Raw genomic sequence first — 24,983 nt, 5'->3', positions numbered from 1 at the left:
CTTGTTAGGAAGAACAATAATCACTCCATGCAGGGATTGTCCTTGTCTGATAGTCATGACCATAAATGTTGTTACATTTTCAAATCACATCCTGGATAATCATCAAGGCAGATATTGCCTCGTTGCTGATGATTGACTTTGACTGGACTTATTTGTGGCGATGGACTCAACCTCAAGCCCTGTCCATGAACACTATGGATATATCTATTTAGTTTTCACTCACCGTTTGTAGATGCTTGTTCACCCACTTTGTGAAAGTTTTCTTTTGGATTTCATCCCTCTTGTCTATAATAAAAGAGAAAATAAATTCTTGTTAAGATGTGGTACAACAGAGATCTAATGCTTTTAAACCACTTTAATAGAGATTAAAGCAATATACAGCATATGTTCATAAGTTCAAAACCTTGTAAACTGTGCAGCTTCTTCACTGAGGAATGATTCTTTAATTATTGCTCATCCTACAGGTCTGTAGAACTGAGTTTCAGAGAATATTACCCTACATGTATATCAAAATCTTGAGAATGAAATTTAAAATATAAAATAAAAAGGCTTTTACAGAAAGAAGCTTGTTGAAGTCAGTGCAAATACTATTCATTTGTATACTTGTAGTTATTCTAACAGTACAAATTACTTTGGCATATTAAATTCTGCTAAAAAATCTCTTAATTTGATCACTTTTAAATTTTTTCACTTGTCTGGATGGAAACTGTGAGGTTATCAAATTGGTTTCTACCAGTGTCAAAATAACCCTGAAGAAGGAAATCATTGGAAATGATTCCACAATCTCCCATTCAACTTCCAAGTGTGTTGTATTGAGAATTACTTTACAATGAGCTTTCTTTCTTGAGTCTGCACATCAAATCAAGATAGTAGGCTACTGATTTATATACTTATCTCTGTTTGTGTAATATTAGTTATACCCTTAAATGAACCAATTATCTTTACACTACAAGCAGTAATGTAACACATTTTGAATTGATGCATACATATTTATCAAAGTTTAAACACATTTTTAATCTAGTTTTATACATTTTGGCACATATATAGGCATCTACAACCGCCATAGTATAGCAAACTATATAATATATAATTTATTACTCTGTCGCAGAGCTAAACAGGAAATAAAGTTCTAAATAGGTTTTAAGATCTTATGTTTGATATTAAAGTGTTGATATGGCATTCCACTGCAATGCCAGACATACTTTCACTTAATAGCATAGAGATTTCACCCTTGGGCTAGTTGATGACCAAGTTTAATTAAATGATATGAGCTAATCTTGAACCACAATGGCCAGGATTTTCAAAAACCCACAAAGGGATCGCGACTCCAATTTCAAAAGGTTGAAGGGTTTGCCAGCGGCAAATTCAATACGAAGATGAAACAAGCTAACAATTTGACATGATAGACAACTGCAGAGAGGACAAAATCTTGCTTTAATATCTAGAAACATGCTTAGCTTGAACTTGAAGATATATATTGTTGCTGAGTTGGTTGTGTGGGTACATGTAAAACTTGCTTTAATATCTAGAAACATGCTTAGCTTGAAGCATGGAGGTCTGTTTTTACCTCCATGCTTGAAGTTATATATCGTTGATGAGTTGGTTGTGTACATGTAAAACTTGCTTTTATATCTAAAAACATGCATAGCTTGAAATTATATCGGTGCTGAGTTGGTTGTGTGTGTACATGTAAAACTTGCTTTCATATCTAAAAACATGCATACTGTAGCTTGAAATTATATCGGTGCTGAGTTGGTTGTGTGTGTACATGTAAAACTTGCTTTTATATCTAAAAACATGCATAGCTTGAAATTATTTCGTTGCTGAGTTGGTTGTGTGTGTGTACATGTAAAACTTGTGAATGTTTGTGCAGATCAGCAGTACACTGTAGATCTCAGCACTAATCTTGATTGTAAACAAAGAGCGCCAGTTGACTGCATGATTAACTTTTCTGTTAATTTACAATTTATTAATCATTATATTAAATGCAAAAGGGAAGTTGCACGGTCTATGTAGCCATTAGTCCTTGACTATTCTAAAAGGACAGGTCGGGGGGGGAGATTTGTTTGTGTGTGTATTAATGAAGCAACCTTAAGTTGAATTTACACGCTTAAGAGTCCAGTGTATCAATTGTATAAATGTTCAGGAATTTCTAATTTACACCAAGGAACTTTTTCCAAAGTTGGTCTTAAATGTTTTTCAGGTCACCTCTAGAATTTGTATATGAGCTAGAGTGCAGACGTTGTGAGAAGACAGGTACTGTTAATGAGGCAGCCATTGTCTTTAATACCATTAATCAGCAAATATCTGTATTTTAAACCAAACAAGAGCAAACACCAGCACATAAATACAATGCAATATTTGCAACATTATGCATTTTCAGTGTAATTTAATCTACACCCTGTACACTACATATCAGTGTTTCTGTATAGGTCAGCAACTGAAGGAGCTTATTATGAATTGACAAGTTAGAGCAATTGGTTTCATTTTACCTTTTCATTCAAGACCCTCTTTCTGTTCCTGTCATGTGCAGAATGGAAAACAAATGCTTGAAATAGATACCATAAGATGTAATGAATATGCATATTTGACATATCTGGGCTTGTATTCCAGAGGTCACTCCTTCTAATCCAGGTCTAGAGGTCACTCCTTCCAGTCCAGGTCTAGCCATAAATTTCTTTGTCTTAAAATTCCCAGTTAGTTTTTTGTTATTCATTTACTTAAATATAAATATCTGATGGCTATTAGACTGCACAATTTTAGATTCTGAAAGAAGTACAATGTTGGTGATCAGGGAGTCAATTGATGTCAGTGTAGTCTCCTTAATATACCTTCTCTCATACTGTATACTGTACTTACTGTATATTACTTAATTCTATGCTGACCAAAACAGTTAAGCAGTTCAAGTGATAGAATTTAGGTTTACAAGTTTATATGCACAAAATAATGCCAACTCTGCCAAAATTAGCAACTTCTATCCTCAGCCTCTTAAAAATATGTTAAAATACAAGAAAACATTCATGAAAAGGTAACCGATCTGTAGACTTTACACTGTATAGTAGAACTAAAGAAGTACGATTGTAGAGTGCAGACAGGTGTGTTTGTTATATTGTACATTATAATATAATGTAAATCACAACTTAGTGATTGACATATGATGATGTTAAAGCTAAGCCTGAACATGTTTCATGTTGAGCTGTTTTAATTTATCAATATTGCATATTCATAAACAACCTTATCTGAATATATTTTAATCTCATCACCTGTTCACCTGGAGACTAATCGACCTTAAATAACAGCATGAACTGAACCGGTAGATATCAAAATAACTTCAGAGTTAAGCATACATAATGACTCCCACACATGTTTGACCAAGAAAACGAAACAACACGTAAGAATATATAATAATATAAAAGTGTTTACACCATTTTGAAGTAACGGATATAGCATTTAATGATTAACATGAGTGTAACTTCCACAAGATGCAAAGAACATACAATGCACAGACATTTGGCATTTACATATTGTTGCTTCAATATTTGTACACCAAAAAAATTAAATAAATAATTCTTCCCCACTGTACTGGGTAAATGAATTTACAAAAGACAAATTTTCTGGAAGCTATAACACTATACCAATTGGCTATAGCCAGTCTTGTTGCACATATCCCTTACATTTTATTAAATATTTACAAAATATAAATATAACAAAACTGTAAGCAAATTGCTTATCCACAGAAGAGCCTGTGTAACAGGATACATGTGTAATTGTAAACCAACAATAAACATTTACAACATAAATAAGCCTTAATTATGTGATGACTTCATTCATACCCGCTTAATTTCCATCGAAAGGAATAAAAGAAGAAATAACATTTTTCTTAATAGCTACTTCAGGCTGCAATATATGGATTCCCTGACACCCCACCACAATGAAACATGTGCACATGTATCATAAGATAAGCCTAGCTTATAATGTATTCATAATTTGGGACACAAGCATGTTTATACATCAGAGTTGTCAACAAGTCCCTAGCTGCAAGTCTCAAGTCAAGTCTCAAGTCTTTTACCAGCAAGTCTCAAGTCAAGTCTCAAGTCACCTTGAAAATTTTGAGCGAGTCTCAAGTCAAGTCTCAAGTCTTTGGAGGTCGAGTCTCGAGTCAAGTCTCAAGTCCCTATGAGCAAGTCCCAAGTCAAGTCTCAAGTCTTTGAAGTTTGAATACAATGATGCAGGCTACGAATAATGTAACAGTGTTCCAGGAATTATGTGGTATAAAGTAAACAGCCGAATAGCAAAACCGGGGCACACGCCACGGAACAAATTACCTCAAAATTTGCTAGCCACTGTTTTATTGAAAAAGGCCAACTTTCAGCCAAACAGCAGCCCTGGATGGAATATTCAACCAAGCCAATGGTAGTTATGGTAACGCCTGTAGTCGTCGTTGGGCACTCGTAATTCGAGCGTACACGCAGTGCCGTCTTAACGCATGGGCCCACTGGGCCCAGGCCCAGGGCCCCGCGATGTCAGGGGCCCCGCAATCACAGTAACCCCGTGTCTTAATCTGGGAGGAAAACTTATTGAATAGGCCATTATGCCTGATTGAATTCGATACTTGACAACTTGTGACGAGAGTTGGTGAAACACTTGAGAGTTTGACATTAAATATTCAGAACTGAGTTGGCAACCCTGGAATATACAATGGCTTACACAGAGAAACTGTTACTCCGTAACTATAAGAAAGAGGAAATTGCCTCAGCCACGAAAGGCATAAAATTTGAAAACCGTGGGCAATGCCTCACTACCAAACCTAAACAAAAGTAACCACCACTTGTGTTCAAGCTCACCTTTACACCCCATATCAAAACCACGCATTTGAAAAAAAAAAACTTTAGAAACATTGGCACTTAATCTCGCAACACGCAACAATTATCCAAACTGTTTCCAAAAGAACCGATTCTAGCCTACAATAGGGCCCAAAATCTCAAAGATTTACTTGTTAACTCAAGGTTTCGTACTAACGAAGAATCAGCTGACTCTCAAGGTTCACACGAAGCTCTTTTAGATGCTCTTATAGCTGCACCATGAGTCCATAAAAACTTGTGCACAGAAAATAGATGCATTTTGAGAATGAGACGCCCAGGCCGAATATAAAATATTCAAAGGCTACTACTGATGAAGCTCCTCCTATGAAGTTTGAAAGCAGAAACCGATCTAGTTGGTCATAAGAACCCAGTGGCGTAGGAAGGTACTTTTGAGTGGGGGGCTGAAGACTGATGGCCGGCCTGGGGAAGGGGTCTAAGGGGAGGGGGTGTCCCCCTCCCCTTTGGATTCTTTTGCATTTCCAGATAGCCTCAGATGCAATTTGGTGCAATATAGCACACTTCAACACCCATTGTAAACTGAATTTTGTATTTTCACCAGGCCTTAGATGCAATTTGGTACTCCAAATGAGATTTTTTTTTCTCATTTGGAAATGAAAAAGGGGTTTTCTGACTTGCGAAGCGGGGGGCGGAATGATACTTCCGCCCCTCCACATTTTTCACTGGGGGGCTGGCGCCCCCAGCCCCCCCCCCGGTTCCTACGCCCTTGTAAGAACCTACGCTAGTCTCTCCTACTATTAACAGTACACTCAATTCACCTAATAGGTGCAATTATGTTTCACCATGAGGAGCATGCTATAAGTTCATGTTCCTCGGGCCCTCCCTTAAAAATACTTCATGTTCTTGGCGACTACGTTGCGTTAGATAGTGTAAAACCGCCTACACCTCCCTCTCAGTTGAAAGACTCAACACAAGGGTGTTACAAATGTTAAGTCCAGTATTGCTAGGGAAGGGATGGAGGGCAACTGGAAGATTTCTCTTCTATAATGTATTTCATTTTTTAGATATATCACGTATGTTATTCAGCTAAAGTTTTATGCTTTATGCGCGACATAGGGAGGGGTGGTAAATGCAGGCATGTCTATGCTTGAGCGATTGTCAAGGATGTGAATTTTTCACGCAACTTTTTTCGAACTCACTTGATTGATGGGCCCCGCTCCATTGCCGGGCCCAGGGCCCGGTGATCACTTAAGATGGCCCTGCGTACGCGAAACCATAATTATTTATTATCGATATCAACTTATGAAGTTATTTAATGATTAGAAAATTGTGAAATACAAACAAGTCTCTAGTAGAAAAACCGAGTCTTTTGAAGGCAAGTCTCAAGTCAAGTCCCAAGTCTTTGCTAACTTTTTGGGCAAGTCTCAAGTCAAGTCCCAAGTCTCCGACAGCCGAGTCTCGAGTCGAGTCTCAAGTCCTAAAATTTGCGACTCGAGTCGGACTCGAGTCCAAGTCCCTGACTCGAGTCCCCAACTCTGTTATACATGAATGCATGCATCTTTATGTTTTCTCTTCCTTTCTGAAATCAAGCATGGCCAATTCAAGGGACTTCAAAGCCGGCATTACATTAACAGACTAACATTCTATTCTAGCCTACTATTCCTTACTAATTGTTTCGAGTACAAGCCTTGCAGAAAAATGAAAGAATATAAAGTACTTACTAACAACTGTAAGTACTCATGATTAATTTGTACTCATATTCTGGACATTAAAAACCACACTCATGGTTTTGTACTCACACTAAAATATTCGGATATTACAATCATATGCTTTGTGCATGACTATGTCACAAAATTTTATCAACTCTGATATCACACTGCCTCTACCTCTCCTCCATCCTCCCCTCCCCTAGCTTCCCCCCCCCCCAACCAACTAGGAGTAATACTTATATCATCCAAGTCATACCCCACACTTTAGCTTTAGCACAATGATCACAGCCTTATTAGTATTGTATGCTTCCACAATGCAACATTTCATGTCAAATATATGGCAGTCAATTACAAATACATATAATGGTTTATTATGGCATACATGTTTCATTTATCCCAGTGAAACAACAAAAGCATTCATTGCTGAGAAACCTTAGACCTTCTGACATTTACATTGTTCTTGAACTATACCCTGTTTAAAGTTGTGACTTATGTGAGCCATGGGCTCAGCATCCCTAATAACACCACACAAGCAATTGAACATAGAACTTTAGCAATCGATCACTTACAACTAAATACATTGTTCAAAAGTTTATACAACGTACGGATCCATTAAATGCATTGGCATTACCAGGGGGCGTGGGGGGGGGGTACAAAGCTATGTAGCATGCGGTCCAGTTGTTGGGGAGAAGTGCTTTGCATTTTCTACGTTTGGAAAAAGGGTAATGGCTTCAAGTCAGCACAAAGTATGGATGCATTTTAAGCAACTAAAATACTGTCTTTGTCGACTGATGCAGTTGACCTTGAATGTGATGGTATAATTTTGTTTTTCAAATTTGTTCAATAGAGTGTAGGACTTGTAACCCTTAGGCCATTGGTTCAAATTCAATTCAAGCCAAACATTTCTCTGCTCTTTACAAATTGCCTTTATAAGTTACCAAAATGATGACCTGTAATTTGTTAAAGATATCATGTTGCTAAGCTTAGATACAGAAAGGGAAAAAAACAAAACAATATTAAACAAGCTTCTAGGACATTGAAGTCATTAGATGACAATATTATGTTTACATTTACTCCCCAGACTCCCTTATAGGGATTTTTATGCCATCAAATTTTAATTGGCAAACTTATGTCGAGTGTTCACAATATCTTATAATTGAATTCTATTGGCAGTAACAGAAACTTGCACTAATAAAAGCTAGGGAATTAGCCTGTTTAGGTCTGTGTTATCATATATATGTATAGTATATAAAATTCCAATATTTGTGTTTTATTGTATTAATGAATCGCTCCTGATTGTACCCAAAGCGAACTACTATATTAATATGGAATACATAAACAGTACCAGTAAAATTAAAAACCAACATAATTAAGAGTGAATGGGACACAAGTTCAAACACAGCTGAGCAGGTAAATATTGCATATTATATGTTTATTATACACAAGTCAGGCAGCATAGTCAAAGTAATTACTTTCAGTTAAAATAATTAATTTATAGACACAACATTCATTATTTCACTTCTCAGAAAGTCTACCAGGTCTGTAGTTGAGGGAATTAAACACTTTACACATTAATGATGCCAAACCAACATAATAAGTTTAACATTAACACTGTGCTTTAACTGTAGTGAATTCAGGGATATTATGGATGTTCATTAAAGGTAATTATGAGGGTTCCTGAAGCCATTGTTAATTAAACATTGCTGTAGACCAGCAATAGAACCCTAATAAGGCGTAATGAAGTTCAGACATAAACTTTGAATATTTTTTAACTGAACTGAACTATTGATCAATTGCAAGATTTATTTGGAGTAAATTACTCAACAGGTTTGGTTAAATTGCTGACCAAACTAAAAAAAAATTGAATGATATTCATTCAGTGATTTGTGAATTAATATCATAATCTGAGAGAGCATTTAATCTGAGGGCATGTCACAACTCACTGTAATGTAGACAATGTTATCCTTCTTATAGAAGATATACATGTAGTACATTCAAATTACATCAGGATACTAAATGACCGATGTGTTTGTTAGATGACATAGGTACTGTACAGTAGATTGTGTATTAGTAAGCACAAGTGCAGTTCCATATATACCAGTTATGTATTGATAGTTACTATAGTTATGTTTGTAGGCATATAAGCAGGAAGCTGGATCCTTCTTCTATTACTTGAAAGTAGCTGGTTGCATTTCACTACTAGAGCTAAATGCCCTGTACATTCTATCTGCTTCCTCAGTAGATTCATACATTAAACTATATAGTGAATTGCTCTGTATTAAGTTTCAACCACATACAGAAAAGTACAGTAGACCTTTATTTTTTTCCAAGCCAGAAGAGAAACTTGCTGGTCAGTCAGGCATGTGACAATCAATGTTAAAAGAAGTAAAAAAGAAGGTTCTACCCCCGCCATCCCCTACCGCCCACCCCCACCCCCTACTGAAACAAAGTTGCTTTCATTCAAAGTCATTTGGCATGTTGGTTTTCCATCTCCTTGGCACTCAGCTCCTTGTATGAAATATGTCTGACTGATAATGATCAGGGGCCATAATGTAGTCTGATACTTGGCTGCATGCAAATGAACAGTTTAATGCTTGAAAAACACAATATAGCAGGCTAATGGCTAGTATTCATCCATCATATTAAATTATTAACCCAACAGACCTGTACATTCCACAGAAACCTTGTAATACAAATAGTGAAATGTTTTAATTGAAATGACAATGTCAACAATGAAAGCGGAATATCTGGCTATATGCTGACAGCAAATCTCACTCTCTCCATCTCATGAACAAACCAAAGTAATATGGAGAGAAATGGGCACACTTATGAAAATTATTACAATTAAATTTACACACCTGTAGGCCTACTTGGACTAAAACAGCTTTCAGTTTGCAATTTGGATGATGATTCACACATTGAAGTGAGATAGGCCTATCCAACAACTTGATAATTTGCAAACTAGCCTTTAGATATGTCAAATCAGTTCATAATTAAAAGCTACAATGTTCTAATTCTAGATTACTGTATGTATATGTATTAATTATAAGAGGGTGAGAAGTCATAGCATGCACACTTAATGTCAATACATGCTGTTGTAATGTTGTACTACAATAGTCAAACACAGCACTTGTATAATTTGCTTGTATCTACTGTCATTCACATATGTTTTTCTTGGTTTTATGTAAAGACAATAATCATGCATGTGAGGATAACAGTATACATGCATTTGAGATTCCTCTCAGGTTGTCAACCATTCTAAATTTGCCAAAATTTTACAACTAATTTATAATAATTGTCAAGAAATTATAGGTCTTAATGATATTACTATGTTGACTGGTATAAAGTTGTCTTAAAATTCCCATAATTCTATCCTATGTCCTTGCCCCACCCCAGCCCCAACCCATCCCCAAAAATATATTTATTAAACAAAATAAAAACATGTGTACTAAACTGCGTACTCTATACACTTTTTAGGTAAGTCTGTATTTTTTGTCCTTTCTTCATTTCTTTTTCACAGATCTATATATCTACAATTTATAGGTCAAATCAACATAGCACCCTTTCATCCTACACCAGCAACAATTAACAACAACCTTCATGTGAAGGAGACTGAATGACCATACATCAAAAACCTACACACTGAGAGCCCTCTTATATAAGTCTACAGTACATCAGTCTGTGCATCTTATTGTCAGTCAACCTCTATAAGCGCTATACCCCTTCATTGAACCTAAGTTATATGCTGAGGTAGGGATTAGAGTCTATAAAGGCTTTAATAAACTTTAACCACCAAGCCAAAGAATAGAAGACTACCAACAGGTGCTTTCCTGCTCCAATTCCCATGATATGTCAAACAAACACATTGTGTCATTTAAAAAGCCACATTGTTACCCATAAATCCCTCAAAAGAAAGAGATTTGAACATTTAAGAGTGATGGGATCCTGTGACCTTAAGAGAGGACACACTGAAGCTCAACACTCAACCAGTTGCAATATTTCACAAAACTGTTTATGCTGTAAACACTTAAATAAAACTAAAAGGATCATTGGATGCTGCCATTCATATAACTTATTTCCAATTCTGTAAACTTTACTAATACACTTCTGGTCCCAGATGTTTGAGTCAAAGCTGCTTTCTTAAATTTTGATGTGGTATTGAACCAAAAAGTCACATTTAAATGGAGTTACACAGAAAGTGCACGAATGTTAGCTTCAGTAGGCATAAAAACATTTGGCTTCCCTATGTAATTAATCATTGAATCTAAAAAATTCACTTCAGTGTCCCAGATTGCATTCATTTTCATAGAACATGAGACAGATTCAGGCCCAATTGCTATGTTATACTCATTCTTTCATGCACAATCAAGTCACAATACATACCAGCAGTGAGGTAAATCATACAGTGTACTAAGTAGTGTACACAGCAAATCTCACGTTTCTCATCAATAATATTTGAACGTGCACCTGTTGTAACTGCCTGCAAAGTAGTTTGGTACTTTCTCACAAACAAATCATCTCTAAACCAACTATAGACTGTACAACATGCAACAGGTTACTTTAATGTATGTTCCATGTATGTGTAGTGCTATTCAAAAGACAGACTGTTATATAATATATTGATTTTTTAAAGACCATGCATGCAGACTGGGTTAAGTCTACAGATTAGTGCAGAGAACATGTGAGAAATGGGGACATCTCTATTATACATCACAGTAAAGTAACATTTCTAAGTTTTCCCAAAAGTTTAGAATTTTATAACGGCAAGTCCCAGTCCTACCTTGATGAAGAAGCAAGAAATTCTGCCATAATAAATTCATCAGATATTCCTACTTCTCCCTGTAGCCTGGCCACCAGCACAAATTATGGATCATATCTAGCAATAGTATAACCATATGACTTGAAGTTATTAGCCTACAGTGATATATTTTACAAAATTGCGAAAGGCCATTTCACCAAAGGTTTAATGAATTCTTAAGTTAATTAACACTGAGTGATTTTACTGTATCACTATGGCTTTTACTGCATTATCATTGGGAGCAACTTCTCGATTAGAAAGGTGTAAATCTTACTCGGGTCCCCTCATGCAGTGACACACACCACTTGTCAGTTGGGCCCGGCCCTAGCCTATCAGGGACATCCACAATGTTAATGTTATTGTTAATTGTCATAAGAATAATAAATTCTGATCTCTAGTGAAGTGTTTCTTGCACTGTGCCAGTGAAATGCAGCACCCCTTACAACATGTCTGAAACTTTGTATAGGCCATGGCCTACAGGGCCAAGTTGCATACTGTAGGCTACTTAGGCAACTGTCTGCACCTAGGCCTAGGGTACGGCAGCCTAAGTGAAGCCTTAATTGGTGAACCAGATCTTTAAATTACATAAAATACAGAAAATTCTGTGGCTGTCTTGCCTTAGTGGCACTGACATAACGCAACGGGTTAGTGCATTCACCCATTGATTAGTCTATTATGATCCCGAATTGTAAATTAAAAATAACCTATCAAATGCTAGTATCAAACCTTAGCCTAATGTTCCCAATGCTAGGCCTACATTTTCACACACACCTTTCACTGTACGGCGAACTTTTTCGAACCTGACGTCTTGCTCCCCGTCGAGATTCCTAGCAGCTGCACCACGCTTTCTGTCATCCATACTACAACCATGAATCCATAACTTCACTTCAAAAATCAACCCAAATAGGTTTTTAAATGTTTATCACTGATTTTATTCTTCCACAGGTAAAGTCACCTAACTGCTGCTAGGTACGTAGTGGCGTGTTTGTTATTAAAATTCGCCGAGTAGTTTGGGATCAGCAAAAGTTAAACGCCAAAGGTACAAAGTTGCTGGAGCTGAGCCAATGTGAATAGGTCTTGGGTTACTCGAGTAACAGAAAAAAGTTTGGAATGAATTCCGCCAGGAAAATTCGACAGTCAGAAATGCGTTGACAAAATCTCGCTAAGGCAGTTTTAAATAGTTAACTCACTTGCAAGATTATATCGCCTTCTTACTCATACGCTACTAAACCAATATGTGATCCGATAGGGCTTTAAATACAAGGCTACAACGTAAACCTACTTTGGACGCGAATTGATTACACAGTATGAAGTCAAAAGGATCGAGACCCCATTCATATTTTTTTAACAATAGAAGCACAGAAGCGCGGAATTGTCAATTGTTTTTTTGTTTTTTCTTTATGTGGGTTTGCTGTGTTTACTTTTTAATGCACAGCACCTCAATGATTGGTCATTTGGTCTACTTAATATTTATTTTGTGGGGATACATATCGTATGAGCCGATTCATTTTTGTTCCGGCCATTGTGGACAATATAACACATTATTCATATAAACTTAAATTAAGAGAAGAGATTATACATTGTGCTACATTGGAATATCTCTGATCGACTAGGTAGGCTATTGTACATGGTTATAATGCATTATGACCATGACATCATTTTCAGCAGACTTAATTGTCATAACCAATTTACGCATTAGCAAGTTGTACTGTAGGCCCTACTTGTGTATGCAGCCTGGTGAGTTGGACCTATCTGAGAAATGTGATAAAAAACTGTTTAGTGATCCGTCACTTTACATTTTGGAAGGAAAAGTTGTGCATTTGGAGGGGATGACGGGTCAGCATCATGGTGAGCGCCTTGTGACTGCCATATCTAGGTTCACAACGATGCTCAAATAAACGTCGATGTGCAATTAGCTGTGTCGATCGTTAAGTAAAAGATACAAAACGTCCATAAAATTCACGTTTCGACAGCGCAATATATTAGACTACAACTAGTACAAGCTAAACTGTTTCTACTTCCGGTTTCCTTTTGGCAATTCAAAATATTGGACAGGGGCGGATCCAGGATTTTGAGAAAGGGGGGGCCGACATCCCGATGGTAGCACTTTAGTGATCTGCGTCCTGGGGGAGGGGTTTAGGGGGAGGGGCCCCCTCCCCCTTGGAAATTTTTGGTTAATTGTGAGTGCTTAGATGCAAAATGGTGAAACATTTCGCCAAAAACTAGAAAAACCAGAAACTTTGCAGACACGCTTTTTTGTGCACATATTTTTGCTCGATAGACACATATTTAAGAACGCTCAACAGTGCATGTACAATGGATACACTATTATTGCGTCGATTCGTTTTTTCTTTTGCGCGAAAATTATGACGCCAGATTCACCCTAAGAAAAAACATAAAACAAGATATGTTCAATGAGATAATTATGATATACTTATTAATGAAATGGGGGTGTAGGCGGTTTTACACTATCTAACGCAACGTAGTCGCCAAGAACCTGAAGTATTTTTAAGGGAGGGCCTGATAATAAGCGGAAACGGATCACCGACCGAAAATATATCGGAATTTGTGGATTATTTCTTGCTTCCTATTCAGGGGCGTAGCGAAGTTTTTTTGTTGGGGGGTGTGGAGAATTTGATTTGCCGACGGATCTGGAAGTGGTGACTGAAATGGGGGAGGGGTCTAAGGGGAGGGGGTGTCCCCTCCCCTTTGGAAAATTTTTAGTTTTGAAACGTCCTTAGATGCAATGTGGTGCATATTGTAAGTCAAATTTGATTTGCCGACGGATCTGGAAGTGGTGACTGAAATGGGGGAGGGGTCTAAGGGGAGGGGGTTTCCCCTCCCCTTTGGAAAATTTTTAGTTTTGAAACGTCCTTAGATGCAATCTGGTGTATATTTTAAGTCAAATTTGATTTGCAGACGGATCTGGAAGTGGTGACTGAAATGGGGAGGGGTCTAAGGGGAGGGGGTGTCCCCCTCCCCTTTGGAAAATTTTTAGTTTTGAAACGTCCTTAGATGCAATCTGGTGCATATTTTAAGTCAAATTTGGCACCGTAGAATTTCCATTTCGATATTATTTTTATGGCAGTCGGCAGAAGAAGAATTAATTGGGACCAATTATCGAACTGTGTTTTCTCTTTCACCGATCGTTGAAATAGTGAAACTTCGTGATGAAAATGTTCAGAAAACTTTCCGGTAATGAGAAATAACAACATTCATTGATATACAAGCGAGAAACGTTAAAAATTGTGTACAATTCGTGAGCCGTGTCCTTAAGTTTTCCACGGAGAACGAATGACATCTGCGATGACGTCATTCTGAACAGAGGATAATAACAACACGTTGTCACACGATAGCACGACTCATGGGCTACGGCCTATACGGAAGCCTTTAATTCCATTTCTTTCACTGAGTTGCCGGCGATTCTGGCACTCGTCTAGCTGAGCCTGGCTACAGTAGCTATATACTGACGGCCGTGACATTATCAGTTATTTGCCGAGAGGTTTTTAACTTGCAGGCGTCGGGTGATTGGATTGGTGAATGAGTTTATCAGATGAAGAACTGGAAAATCGAAATAACCGATAAAGAAGCTCCCGTTCTCCTTTTCTCTATTCAGCTTTCCTTCTTTCTTCCCCTTCCGCTCTCTTCACCTTTTCTCCTTTTGCCGACAGACCCAAAATTTGCCGACAGCGACCAAATTATTATATATAATATAATAAATCAAAAAATAAAACCAAAATCTCAAAGGTTTACTTGTTAACTCAAGGTTTCATACTAACGAAGAATCAGCTGACTCTCAAGGTTCACACGAAGCTCTTTTAGATGCTCTTATAGCTGCATTATGAGCCCATAAAAACTCGTGCACAGAAAATAGATGCATTTTGAGAACGAGACGCCCAGGCCGAATATAAAATATTCAAAGGCTACTACTGATGAAGCTCCTATAAAGTTTGAGAGCAGAAACCGGTCTAGTTGGTCATAAGAACCTACACTAGTCTCTCCTACTATTAACAGTACACTCAATTCACCTAATAGGTGCAATTATGCTTCACCACGAGGAGCATGCTATAAGTTCATGTTCCTTGGGCCCTCCCTTAAAAATACTTCAGGTTCTTGGCGACTACGTTGCGTTAGATAGTGTAAAACCGCCTACACCCCGTTTCATTCAGATAATTATGATATACTTGCTAACTGTGCATTGATTTTCCCTGACAGTAATAGTCAGCACTATAGTACTGAGCCGTATCTAATTAATACGTGATGTCGCGTAGGCCTGGTAATTGCCTTACTTTCAAATTTGGAATAAAAACGATCGCGTTTCAGGGAAGAACAGCTGGATATATATTAGGCTTTTCTTTCACCAAGTTATGCCTATTAGGAATTTAAAGTACTCCCACATAAAAAAACGCAACTGATTTCCAAAAAGGGGGGGCCGGGGCCGGGTCGGCCCCCCCTGGATCCGCCCCTGTTGGAGACGTATAGGCATGTTAGACCAGCCTGGACATAATTGCCGGGTATACATGTTTGACCATTGGCCCATGGTAACGTACACTAGTTTCTCATCAATGAAAGCAGCTAGGTTACTTTACCTTCTTTATTGGGGAGCGGCAAAGGTTATAAGGGACGTGCCCCCCCCCCCCATATAATAATAAAATAGGAGCAGTGGAAGTGGAATGAACCTGGACGTATATTGGAGGGCTCTTATACAGCGAGGTGGACGTAGGACAGGTCACTTTGACTAGAAGGGGAATTCAAAATGTACCGACAGAATTATTAGAAGAATCAATCCACTGCGTACATAAATCTCAGTATGTGAAGTTTTCAACATAAGGTACTTTCAGTTTAATGACGGTAATCCAGCTTATATGAAAGACACTCTTAATTTAATTCACAAGTTAAAGTGACGGAACCTCCTCCCTGGCCAGATGCTCCGCGGCTCCCTCCCCCGCTCCCCCTCCTGGACTGCGTGAAACAGGTTTTACTTTTTTTCATTCCGGGGTGCATGGAATCCCTTATATTCACTACATTAAGTCTGTATGCAATTATCACGAATCAAACCCTCTTTTTTTTCTCGGGCTTTGCTGTATATGTATAGGCAACTGATAATTGATGGATCATGGAGGCGGGGGACACAGGCTCTTTCCTCAACTCTTCTCTAACGTATCTTTATAAATTACTCAACGTCGATGGAGAGGCCGTACGTAACAATACGTGTAACAAGTTTTCTTGTAACCATTTATATTATAAAGATACGCAACACACACAAAAAACAAGTTAATTATGGCAGCCTATTCAAAATTACGAACTTTCGACGGCCGAACGCTCCAAACAATGAGGACTGAAATATGTACCTTGTTGTTCTCAGGAAACATCGATCCAACCCCCCCCCCACCCCACCCCACCCCAACCCACACAACACGCAACTCCCTCCTCCTTACGCCGGCAGGTAGGCCTACATAGGTCAACATATTGTACTAAACACAACACATGACTGGTACTACTTTCTACACATGTGTTCGCCACATAATCAGTCATAATATACCATGGCCAATGAAACCAAGAAAAGTGTTGAAATCACTCGGGGCTGCTTGTGGCCTGTATATGTAATTGATCCTATGGGATGATCACGATGAACAAGGTACAATATAACAGTTAAAGTCTTCGTTTATTTACCAACTGACATTCCCCCACGCATTCTCTGATCAGCATCCTATAGTCTGATCAGGGTTCCATGCTCTCGTGATCAGTAGGCTGGTCTACGCGTCGTAACCACATAAAACCTGCAGCAGGTAGACCGGTCGTCGTAGCCAGCCCGGGTACAGGGGCCCGTGTCCTCCCCTACCCCCCTCCCTCCCTCCTCATCTGTGATCTGTGCCACTATCATGTGCACAAAACCTTCACAAGTTACAAGACACGAACAGTAACTCAAGATAGAGCCTGGATATGACAACCAAACTAAATTATTGGTGCCCCTGCAACTCAAAATTCCTGTGCTAAGAATAAGTTGTGCGCGATCTAACCAGAGAGGTGTATATAACTAAATTATCTTACACCGATCTGGACGTAACTGAGGGAGCCTCCACACAGTACACACTTAACCTACATACAGCTCTGCTTACCCCTGAAATGAACTTTAATTGGGCGCGCAATCAGAATGATGACGTGTGTGACGTCATTAACAGGGTACGTACAGGTATGACATGCGCAATGCGCTGCACCCATATCTTTCTTGAACCCAGCTGCACCCTATCGCAGGTGAAGTCTTCCCTAAAACAGATAACAACCAATGATATATGAAGACAAACGTCCTTATTGTTTGTAGCGTGAACATTTATACAAGTAGCCTATAGCCAACGTATAGTCCTACATAGCAAGAACATGAACTAACCTGCATTGAGTAGCACTGCTCTGTCAGCTTGATCCGAAACGAGATGTTTATACCACGATTCCCCGTAACGAGCATATAGGTCCGGTAAAGATATAAACTTCCTTGGTTCACCGAACGAAGCCATCATGAGAATCCTCGTTGAAAGACCTGTTTGGGAATCCCTGTCGTTTTTGAATAAGCAATATAATCCTGTCAACTCGGTAAATCCATAACAAAAAATACAGATTGTTCCAGAATTTGACCTAACCTATAGTTGTGTTTTTACAGTAAGTTCCCATCCTATATGTACAGTCAAAATTTCTCACTCTGCGTTTTCATATCCACACGAAGAACTGTTAAATCTATAACAGTATAATGTCAATACATATGAAGAGATATATGCGGGTAGATATATAGGCAATCAATGCGAATAATTTACGGTATGCGGCGTATTACAAACAAGTCTGCTCTCCGAATTTAACCAGGTATAATCAAATTTATCGATTCAATAGAACAAAAAAATGTCTGTAATGTGTCCTCAGAGATGTTAAATGTTTGCACTCATTTATCGCAGCCCAAAGGATATACAACTCGTCTCTGTATTTTTATCATGACAAAAGTCCACATGGTTCAAAAATACTATAATGTTGCGTGTGATGTTTTAGGATTCGCTTGCGAGGGTATTTACATGCCGCATCACTCTGCCTTTGAGTCAACAGCTGCAGGCGTGTTCTATAGGTCAATGTTCAATAAAGGCGAGGCCAAAGTTTAGCCTAACACTAGACTGGTCTATATGGCGGTTTATATGAATAACTATAGTGAAGGCGGTGGAGCGGCTATGTTGATCAGCATCGCTCGGCTTCCCCCTCCCTTCTGGGCTTAAAATCCCCACCCAGCGACTCCTAGTCCTCGAATACCTGTGTTTTAATTACAGCTTAGTTGGCATGTAGCAGAAGGAACATTCATTGCACGAGTGAACTAAATTTAACATAGGCATGCAACTATAGAGGCTCCACCTCCCAAGTAAGTGCTTAAATGTACAAGTGAAATTGTCTCTCCCGGTCAAACCCCCGTAACTAGGTTGAAAGTAAGAAAACTAGAGCTACTGCAGGCTCAATGCTCAAAGCACAAGACATTGCAAGCATAGTTATATACAGATTCCCCAAACGACTGTACACAGTACATGTGTCGCATTTTCACAAACTGTACTTCTATCATTCATATTGCCCTTGTATGTAGTGATGGATGACAAATGTCTTGCAATTTAATCTGTGGAACGTCAGAGTGATTTCGAAACAGCGTGTCGTCTGCTGCCTGTCTTCAAAAATATAAATCTTGATTCTGAGTTCTTTGCTATAGTCTGTCTGATGAGGGGATTTCCCTTCGATTGTGCGGAGGGCGCTGGCACACGATATTACCAACTAAACAGCTGTAAAGACACAACTTCGGAGTGGCTCGCATCAAAGAAATGATTTAATAATTAATTAAAACAAAAACAAAAATAAAAAATGTTTCCCAACTTAGTAGCTATCCCTGTCTGTGTAATTTTTGACAGGAATAAGTATGATAATATTCTGTTCTTCTGTTCATTTGAAACAAGGACAAATCATTATGCTGGACATAACTTGTGAATAGAAAGGACCGGGCGGAGGTGTTAATGATGAAGATAAGGACCCCCCCCCCCCACACACACACACACACACGTAAAGGCGAGCAGTGCTCGCGTCCCTTCCCTTTTCAAAGTGTCATAACTTGCCCTACGATGTCAAGTCTTCTTGTGCATGAGTTAAAGTAAATTTGGTTACCCAATTGGGATATTTCGTTTCATTTTAATACCAACTTTCTTGCCTGCACGGTTACTATTCCAACGTAGGTAGTAATATGAAGAAAAACAACAAACTAAAATTTATGTAGGCTAGCATGTATTTTGAAAGCCTATACAAATATTGAAGTTAACAACGGAAAGTATCGTTTCCATGGTTGCTGTCATATAAACTTGATTCAGAATTGCCGTGAGATGGCGATGGTTCCGTCCCAGTGGTGTATGTTAGTTCAGTTTCTATTTGCTGCACTCGTGAGGGACCAGGACAGTGAATGTATCTCTCTGTTCGAAATGAAACATTAAACTATCATCGTTAATAATCCAAACAAACCATTGTCTTAAAGCTACCAGAAGAAGATGAACAGAGACACACAGCAAATCACTTTCAGGGTTTAGTTCCTCTCTCGCCAATTATATTTGAACTTAACAATCGCTTCGAGTGAATAAGAAATACTATCTCAATATCTGCACCTCATGCAGCCAATAACAACGTAACCCTTCCCCGACAATAAGACAAGAAATACCCCCTTAGCCTGGAAACAATTTAAAAGCGCGACAACTGTTAATATAAGTATAATATAGGCCTGTACCCATATCAAAACTTCAAAGAATGGGAAACATAATTATTACAAATTACTATAATGTAAGCCTATTCGTTTACATCGAATTATGATATTTTTTTTTCCTTCAAAAAATAACATCTTACTTGATTGATGGTAGGCCTATATTTCCTTGACAAGTTAACCAGTCTGCATGCACAATGAATTCATAACTACTTGATCAAACCTCCAGATGGCCACCATATTGGCTAGTTTCATCGCTCTCATGAATATATACCGCATACGTCAGAACTAATCAGCCTATACTACCTAATTAGCTATACTGTACGCGCCCTGAATAGGATATCTCCCGGTAAGGGGGAAACCTCAAAAGCAACTTGGAAGTCAGTTTTAATACATTCTTCCGCCAAAATAACCTCAACTAAATCAGACAATATAAATCTAATTAAATCCTTTAGATGAAATCATTATTGCAACAGAGTATTAAGGAAACATGTACTTTGAAGTTACAGCTAGTAATGCAGGTAACTGAAAGAAATGAGTAAAGGGCGGGGAAGTGGGGGGGGGGGTCCGGGTGCACATGCGATGGGGTACGAGCATGGGAAGGCGAATGACTAATTCACTTGACTGCAATTAGTGTTTAGCTTTGTATGTTTCAAACTAATGAAACAACAATTGATTAAGTTAGTTAAATTAATTTATAAGGTAATATTTTGCTATGTGTTTTCATCAACTTTTAACTTCACAAGCTACTTTATATATTTGTGATTATGTTAAATTTCATGACTTTATGTATGGGCGAGTACGAATATTTAAAACAAGACCGCGATACCATGTTTAGACCTAAGGTTTGAAATTACTAAGTAACTTGGATACGTAATAGCCTCTTTATTGTTCAACTTGACTCACGATTTCTAGAATTATCTAATAACTTTTTTCCTTGGCCAACAACCGGTGTGTTGGGTGTGATGCATTGAACAAATCTCGCAAACTAGTCACACCTGTATTATTTTCATTTCACACGTCAACAGGTGAGTGTGTGTAGGGCAGACCCGAGTTGAGGAAAATCTTGTACATCCTACAGTCCTAGAGGGTATCAGATAGACCAGTAACAGCCAATCACACGCAAAAGTTGAGTCATATATTATTCATGCATGGGCGTAGGAACTTGTGGGGGGGGGGGAGTAGAAAGCTTTCCCTCACTTCCCTGGGGGGGGGGGACGGATTCTTGATTTAGTTTCTGTTCTTCACTAACACTTCACCAACTATGAATGCACCTCATGGTAGACTTATATCATTCGTAATTGATGTGGCGTCTTCGCCGTAGAAAGTACCTTTAGGAAATAAAAATTCAAAATAAAATATGGGTACTAAGGAAAATTTCGAGGGCAAATAATCTCCAATTTCGACATACAACGTACAAGCTTCGACATAAGAAATCGTTCAAGTCAAAGTTTGAAATTATTTGAGAGCCAAAAAAAAATCAGAATGTAACCTTTGCGTAAATAGTCGAAAGTTGACACAACAGATTTTCGAAATAGATTAACAATTTGAGTAAAAAGTCGGAATTTGAATCATAAAAGTTGAAAGAACGAAATTAAAATTTTGAGAAGTAAGGTGAATTGTTTAGATAAAAATGGAACTTTCGGGTATAAAAAGGAGTAATTCGAGATCGATATTTGGAGATAAAATAGTCAACCACTTGATATGAAAAGTTGAAATTTTCAACGGCCCATTTGGACCTTTCATCTTTGTAACAACAATTGAATATGTCAAAGGTCACTTGAGAATAAATATTAGGAAGAACTAGTACTGGTGGTAGCGGTACTAGTATAGTATAAGCCATAGATCTTCGAGGAGGTATGTATACGCAAGCTTCTGATACTTAGTTTGTGCGTGGATTTTCACTTACAAAAAGTGTTATTGAATACCTAAATCGGACTAACCGGCGTGAGAAGGCTGGGACAGTCATGGGGTGTTTTGTGAATTATAATGTAGCCCGGGGTGTCTCGCTCAGGGTACTTAATTGGTGTTTTTATGGTTTTATCTCTATTCACAAGTTTGTTTTTTCTTTACACCTACGAGCGAATTAAACATTTCTGTCTCAATGGTTTCCCTTTCAAATCTTTGTTTTTTTTTCTCCTGCAATATTTTTGAGATGTCTCCATATTAAAGGTGAAGTTTACAAGGCTATCATCCTCATTCACACGACTAATCGGCAGTTTTTCTTTCCCACTTTCTGTTTGAAGTAAAACAAATTTTGACGAAAAAATTCCAAGCTCTGAAGGTAACATCTAAATATATAATGTGAAACAACATGGGAGCCGAATCTCGCTTCATACAATCAAAAGGTTGAATTGTTTTTTATTTAAAACAATTCGACAAGTTAGATTCCAACGCCCCGCCCCCCCCCCCCCACAAACACACAAAAAGAAAGAAAAAGAAATAACGACAAATCCGCAATATGACCAATCGTCACGTCGAGTTTGTTTAACTGGTTTCCAGTATTGGTACAGTGTGCGTTACTTTGTTATGCTTTAAAACAGTCTGAATAATCGGGGATAAAAAGTTATGAGGCCTTCACTGGCTATGTGGTTGGTTGGGGGGGGGGGGAGTTGGAGGTTTTAATTATTGAGGTAATTAACAACAAGATCATCTCCCAATTCACTTGCTGCACAAAACAGCCGTACTAGATCAATATTTGTTGTTTCTATACACATTAAGCTCATATGCTGGCTATCAGTCTAAGACCGAAAAGAAATCCAACATAGCTCAGGCCTCTGGTATGACCCAGTTTAATGTCACTAGTAATACTGAAAATTAAGTTAAATTGAAAATCTGGAAGCCCAGTGTTTGTAACCCATACATTTACAAGTATTTTACACAATTATTTAAAAGGTAAAACATTTTGAAGAAAACAAAACTAACAATGTTTCTTTCCGTTTCTTTAATTTCTGTTGTTCAAACAAGTATCATAATAATATCAGGAAGATTCTTTTTGCAGCAAACCTTGTTTTACAAGTCTTATAGCTGAAGTCTCATTCCATAGAATATAAAGACCTAGCTGGGTTTGCAAACATAACATCTCTCACAATCCAAATTAGATCTCGGAAAAAAAGATAAAATTGTGGGATTTGAGGTGTCATAAATGCGATATCATATGATTGAACCACAATAAGGGGTTGTTTACTCTTCAAAAGAAAAATGGCTACTTATAGCCTAGGTCTTCAAAACCTCCAGAGGTTTAGCCCACTAGATATGTTATATCAAACCAGAAATGCTGAGACACTCTCTTCTGAAGTAAACCAACTTAACTACAAACATAAATGTAGATAGTTGGAGAAAGGTTTATTTTTACTTCATTACAGCATTTCTTAGTTTTTAAATGTATTTTATTTATTTTGTAAATTCAGTATCTAACGAAAATATTTGTCTTCCTCTTCTTAAGAATCCTGGAGCCACCGGTGCAATCCAGATTTCTACCTCCCAGGAATGATATCTAGATCCTTAGACTTAAAGATATCAGCTAACAGCTCTCTCATGAATCATATCTGACAGGGTTTACTGAAGGTGACACCACAATGTTATGGAATCTGGTATTATATTCACCTTGCCTTAAAAGCTGATAAGAGAGTCCTCAATGATTTGTGATTTAGTGTTTACGAGCATACATTCATTTCAGAGATGACACAAACTCAGCCATAATCTTCCAAAGAAACAAAATGAGGAATAGTGGTGGGGAATGTGGGGATGGGGTGGGGGTTGTAGTAGGGTACCCTAACACCTCTGATATTGTTTGTTTCTGTGAGACAACAGCCTCAGAGGGTGTAAAAGCATAACTGAAAATTGGTTATGTCACTGTATGTCATTACTTATAACTCTGGCTGGGATATGATTTTCCCATCATGATGTTAACTATGTTAGATAAGTTTTCCTGACTGTTAGCTTTCATTTGTCTGGAGGACCTTATAACTCAAATTAAAAGCAAAATGGATGATCATTGTCCCATGTGGAAGATGAGTTAACATTGCATTTTGCTCAAGTTTTGTAATTCACATTTGCTCTGTATTCACATGTCAGGCAATAACATAAGTGGATTAACGTGATCACAACCTTCAGCTTCTCATCAAGCGTGAGCTACAAAACACTGAATTCACACTGCAATGTAAGACACCATCCTGAGTTGCTACACATCTTGTGAGTTGATGATGTGCTTGGCAGCTGGACGACAGCTCAGCTATAATCAATATGACCATGCTCAAAAACAATATTCCAACTTACATACTTGGTAAATGATTACCTGTCAGTAAATATACAGCAATTGGATTTATTAAAAAAAATCCTGATTCATTTGAGCAACTGTTGTCATAAACCTTTCTCACTTTCATGTACCATCATCCACTGAGGACGGTATTGGTCTGAACCAGGGGTACTCAGTTTTGTTTACAAGGGCAAAACTACAACATCAGTTGGAGCAAAGGACCAAACAGAATCTAAATCTTACTACCCCTGGATTGAATAATGTGCAGCTTACTTCTGTAGGGTACTGAAGCCTAAGCCTTAATGATATACATAGCCTATAATAAAGTGCAGATTTATTCTTTCACACAGGTCAGAATACAATCTTTCACACGAACCTTCTATTGGGAGGCCCTGCTTTAAACCCAAACAAGTACACAAACTAAATGACGATTTTAAGCAAGTATCTCTTTCCAACTGAATTTCGTTTCTCTCTTCCTGTGTTAACGATAAGGTTAAAGATAAGCATAAATGAGAACTGTATAGTAAGATTAAAGCACAGTGTAGGCTTTATGTACACAGTGTAGGCTTTATGTACACAGTGTAGGCTTTATGTGCACAGTGTAGGCTTTATGTACACAGTGTAGGCTTTATGTGCACAGTGTAGG

At 38.0% G+C, this 24,983-nt stretch overlaps 1 protein-coding gene across 11 annotated transcripts in view; it reads right to left on the bottom strand.

Annotated features, from left to right (window-relative positions):
• LOC139973076 (uncharacterized) overlaps positions 1–18,127 on the bottom strand; it is a 293,321-nt gene extending 275,194 nt beyond the window's left edge. For 2 of the 11 annotated variants that reach the window (XM_071979453.1, XM_071979456.1), the window contains exons 1-2: positions 17,716–18,121; positions 224–285 (exon numbers count right to left, since the gene is read on the bottom strand). In XM_071979453.1, coding sequence (XP_071835554.1) covers positions 224–285; positions 17,716–17,842 — 189 coding nt within the window. In that variant the 5' untranslated portion in view covers positions 17,843–18,121. Of the gene's footprint in view, positions 1–223; positions 286–12,098; positions 12,588–17,715 lie in introns of those variants that run through there. The other 9 variants (XM_071979461.1, XM_071979467.1, XM_071979459.1 and 6 more) reach the window with 8 other exon arrangements.
• Between the last annotated feature and the right edge of the window lie 6,856 nt (positions 18,128–24,983).

The sequence above is a fragment of the Apostichopus japonicus genome, chromosome 9, assembly GCF_037975245.1.
Source record: "Apostichopus japonicus isolate 1M-3 chromosome 9, ASM3797524v1, whole genome shotgun sequence".
Classification (NCBI taxonomy): Eukaryota; Metazoa; Echinodermata; class Holothuroidea; order Aspidochirotida; family Stichopodidae; genus Apostichopus; species Apostichopus japonicus.
The sequence above is the reverse complement of the archived record's forward strand: the minus strand, read 5'-3'. Positions and strand labels throughout refer to the sequence as shown.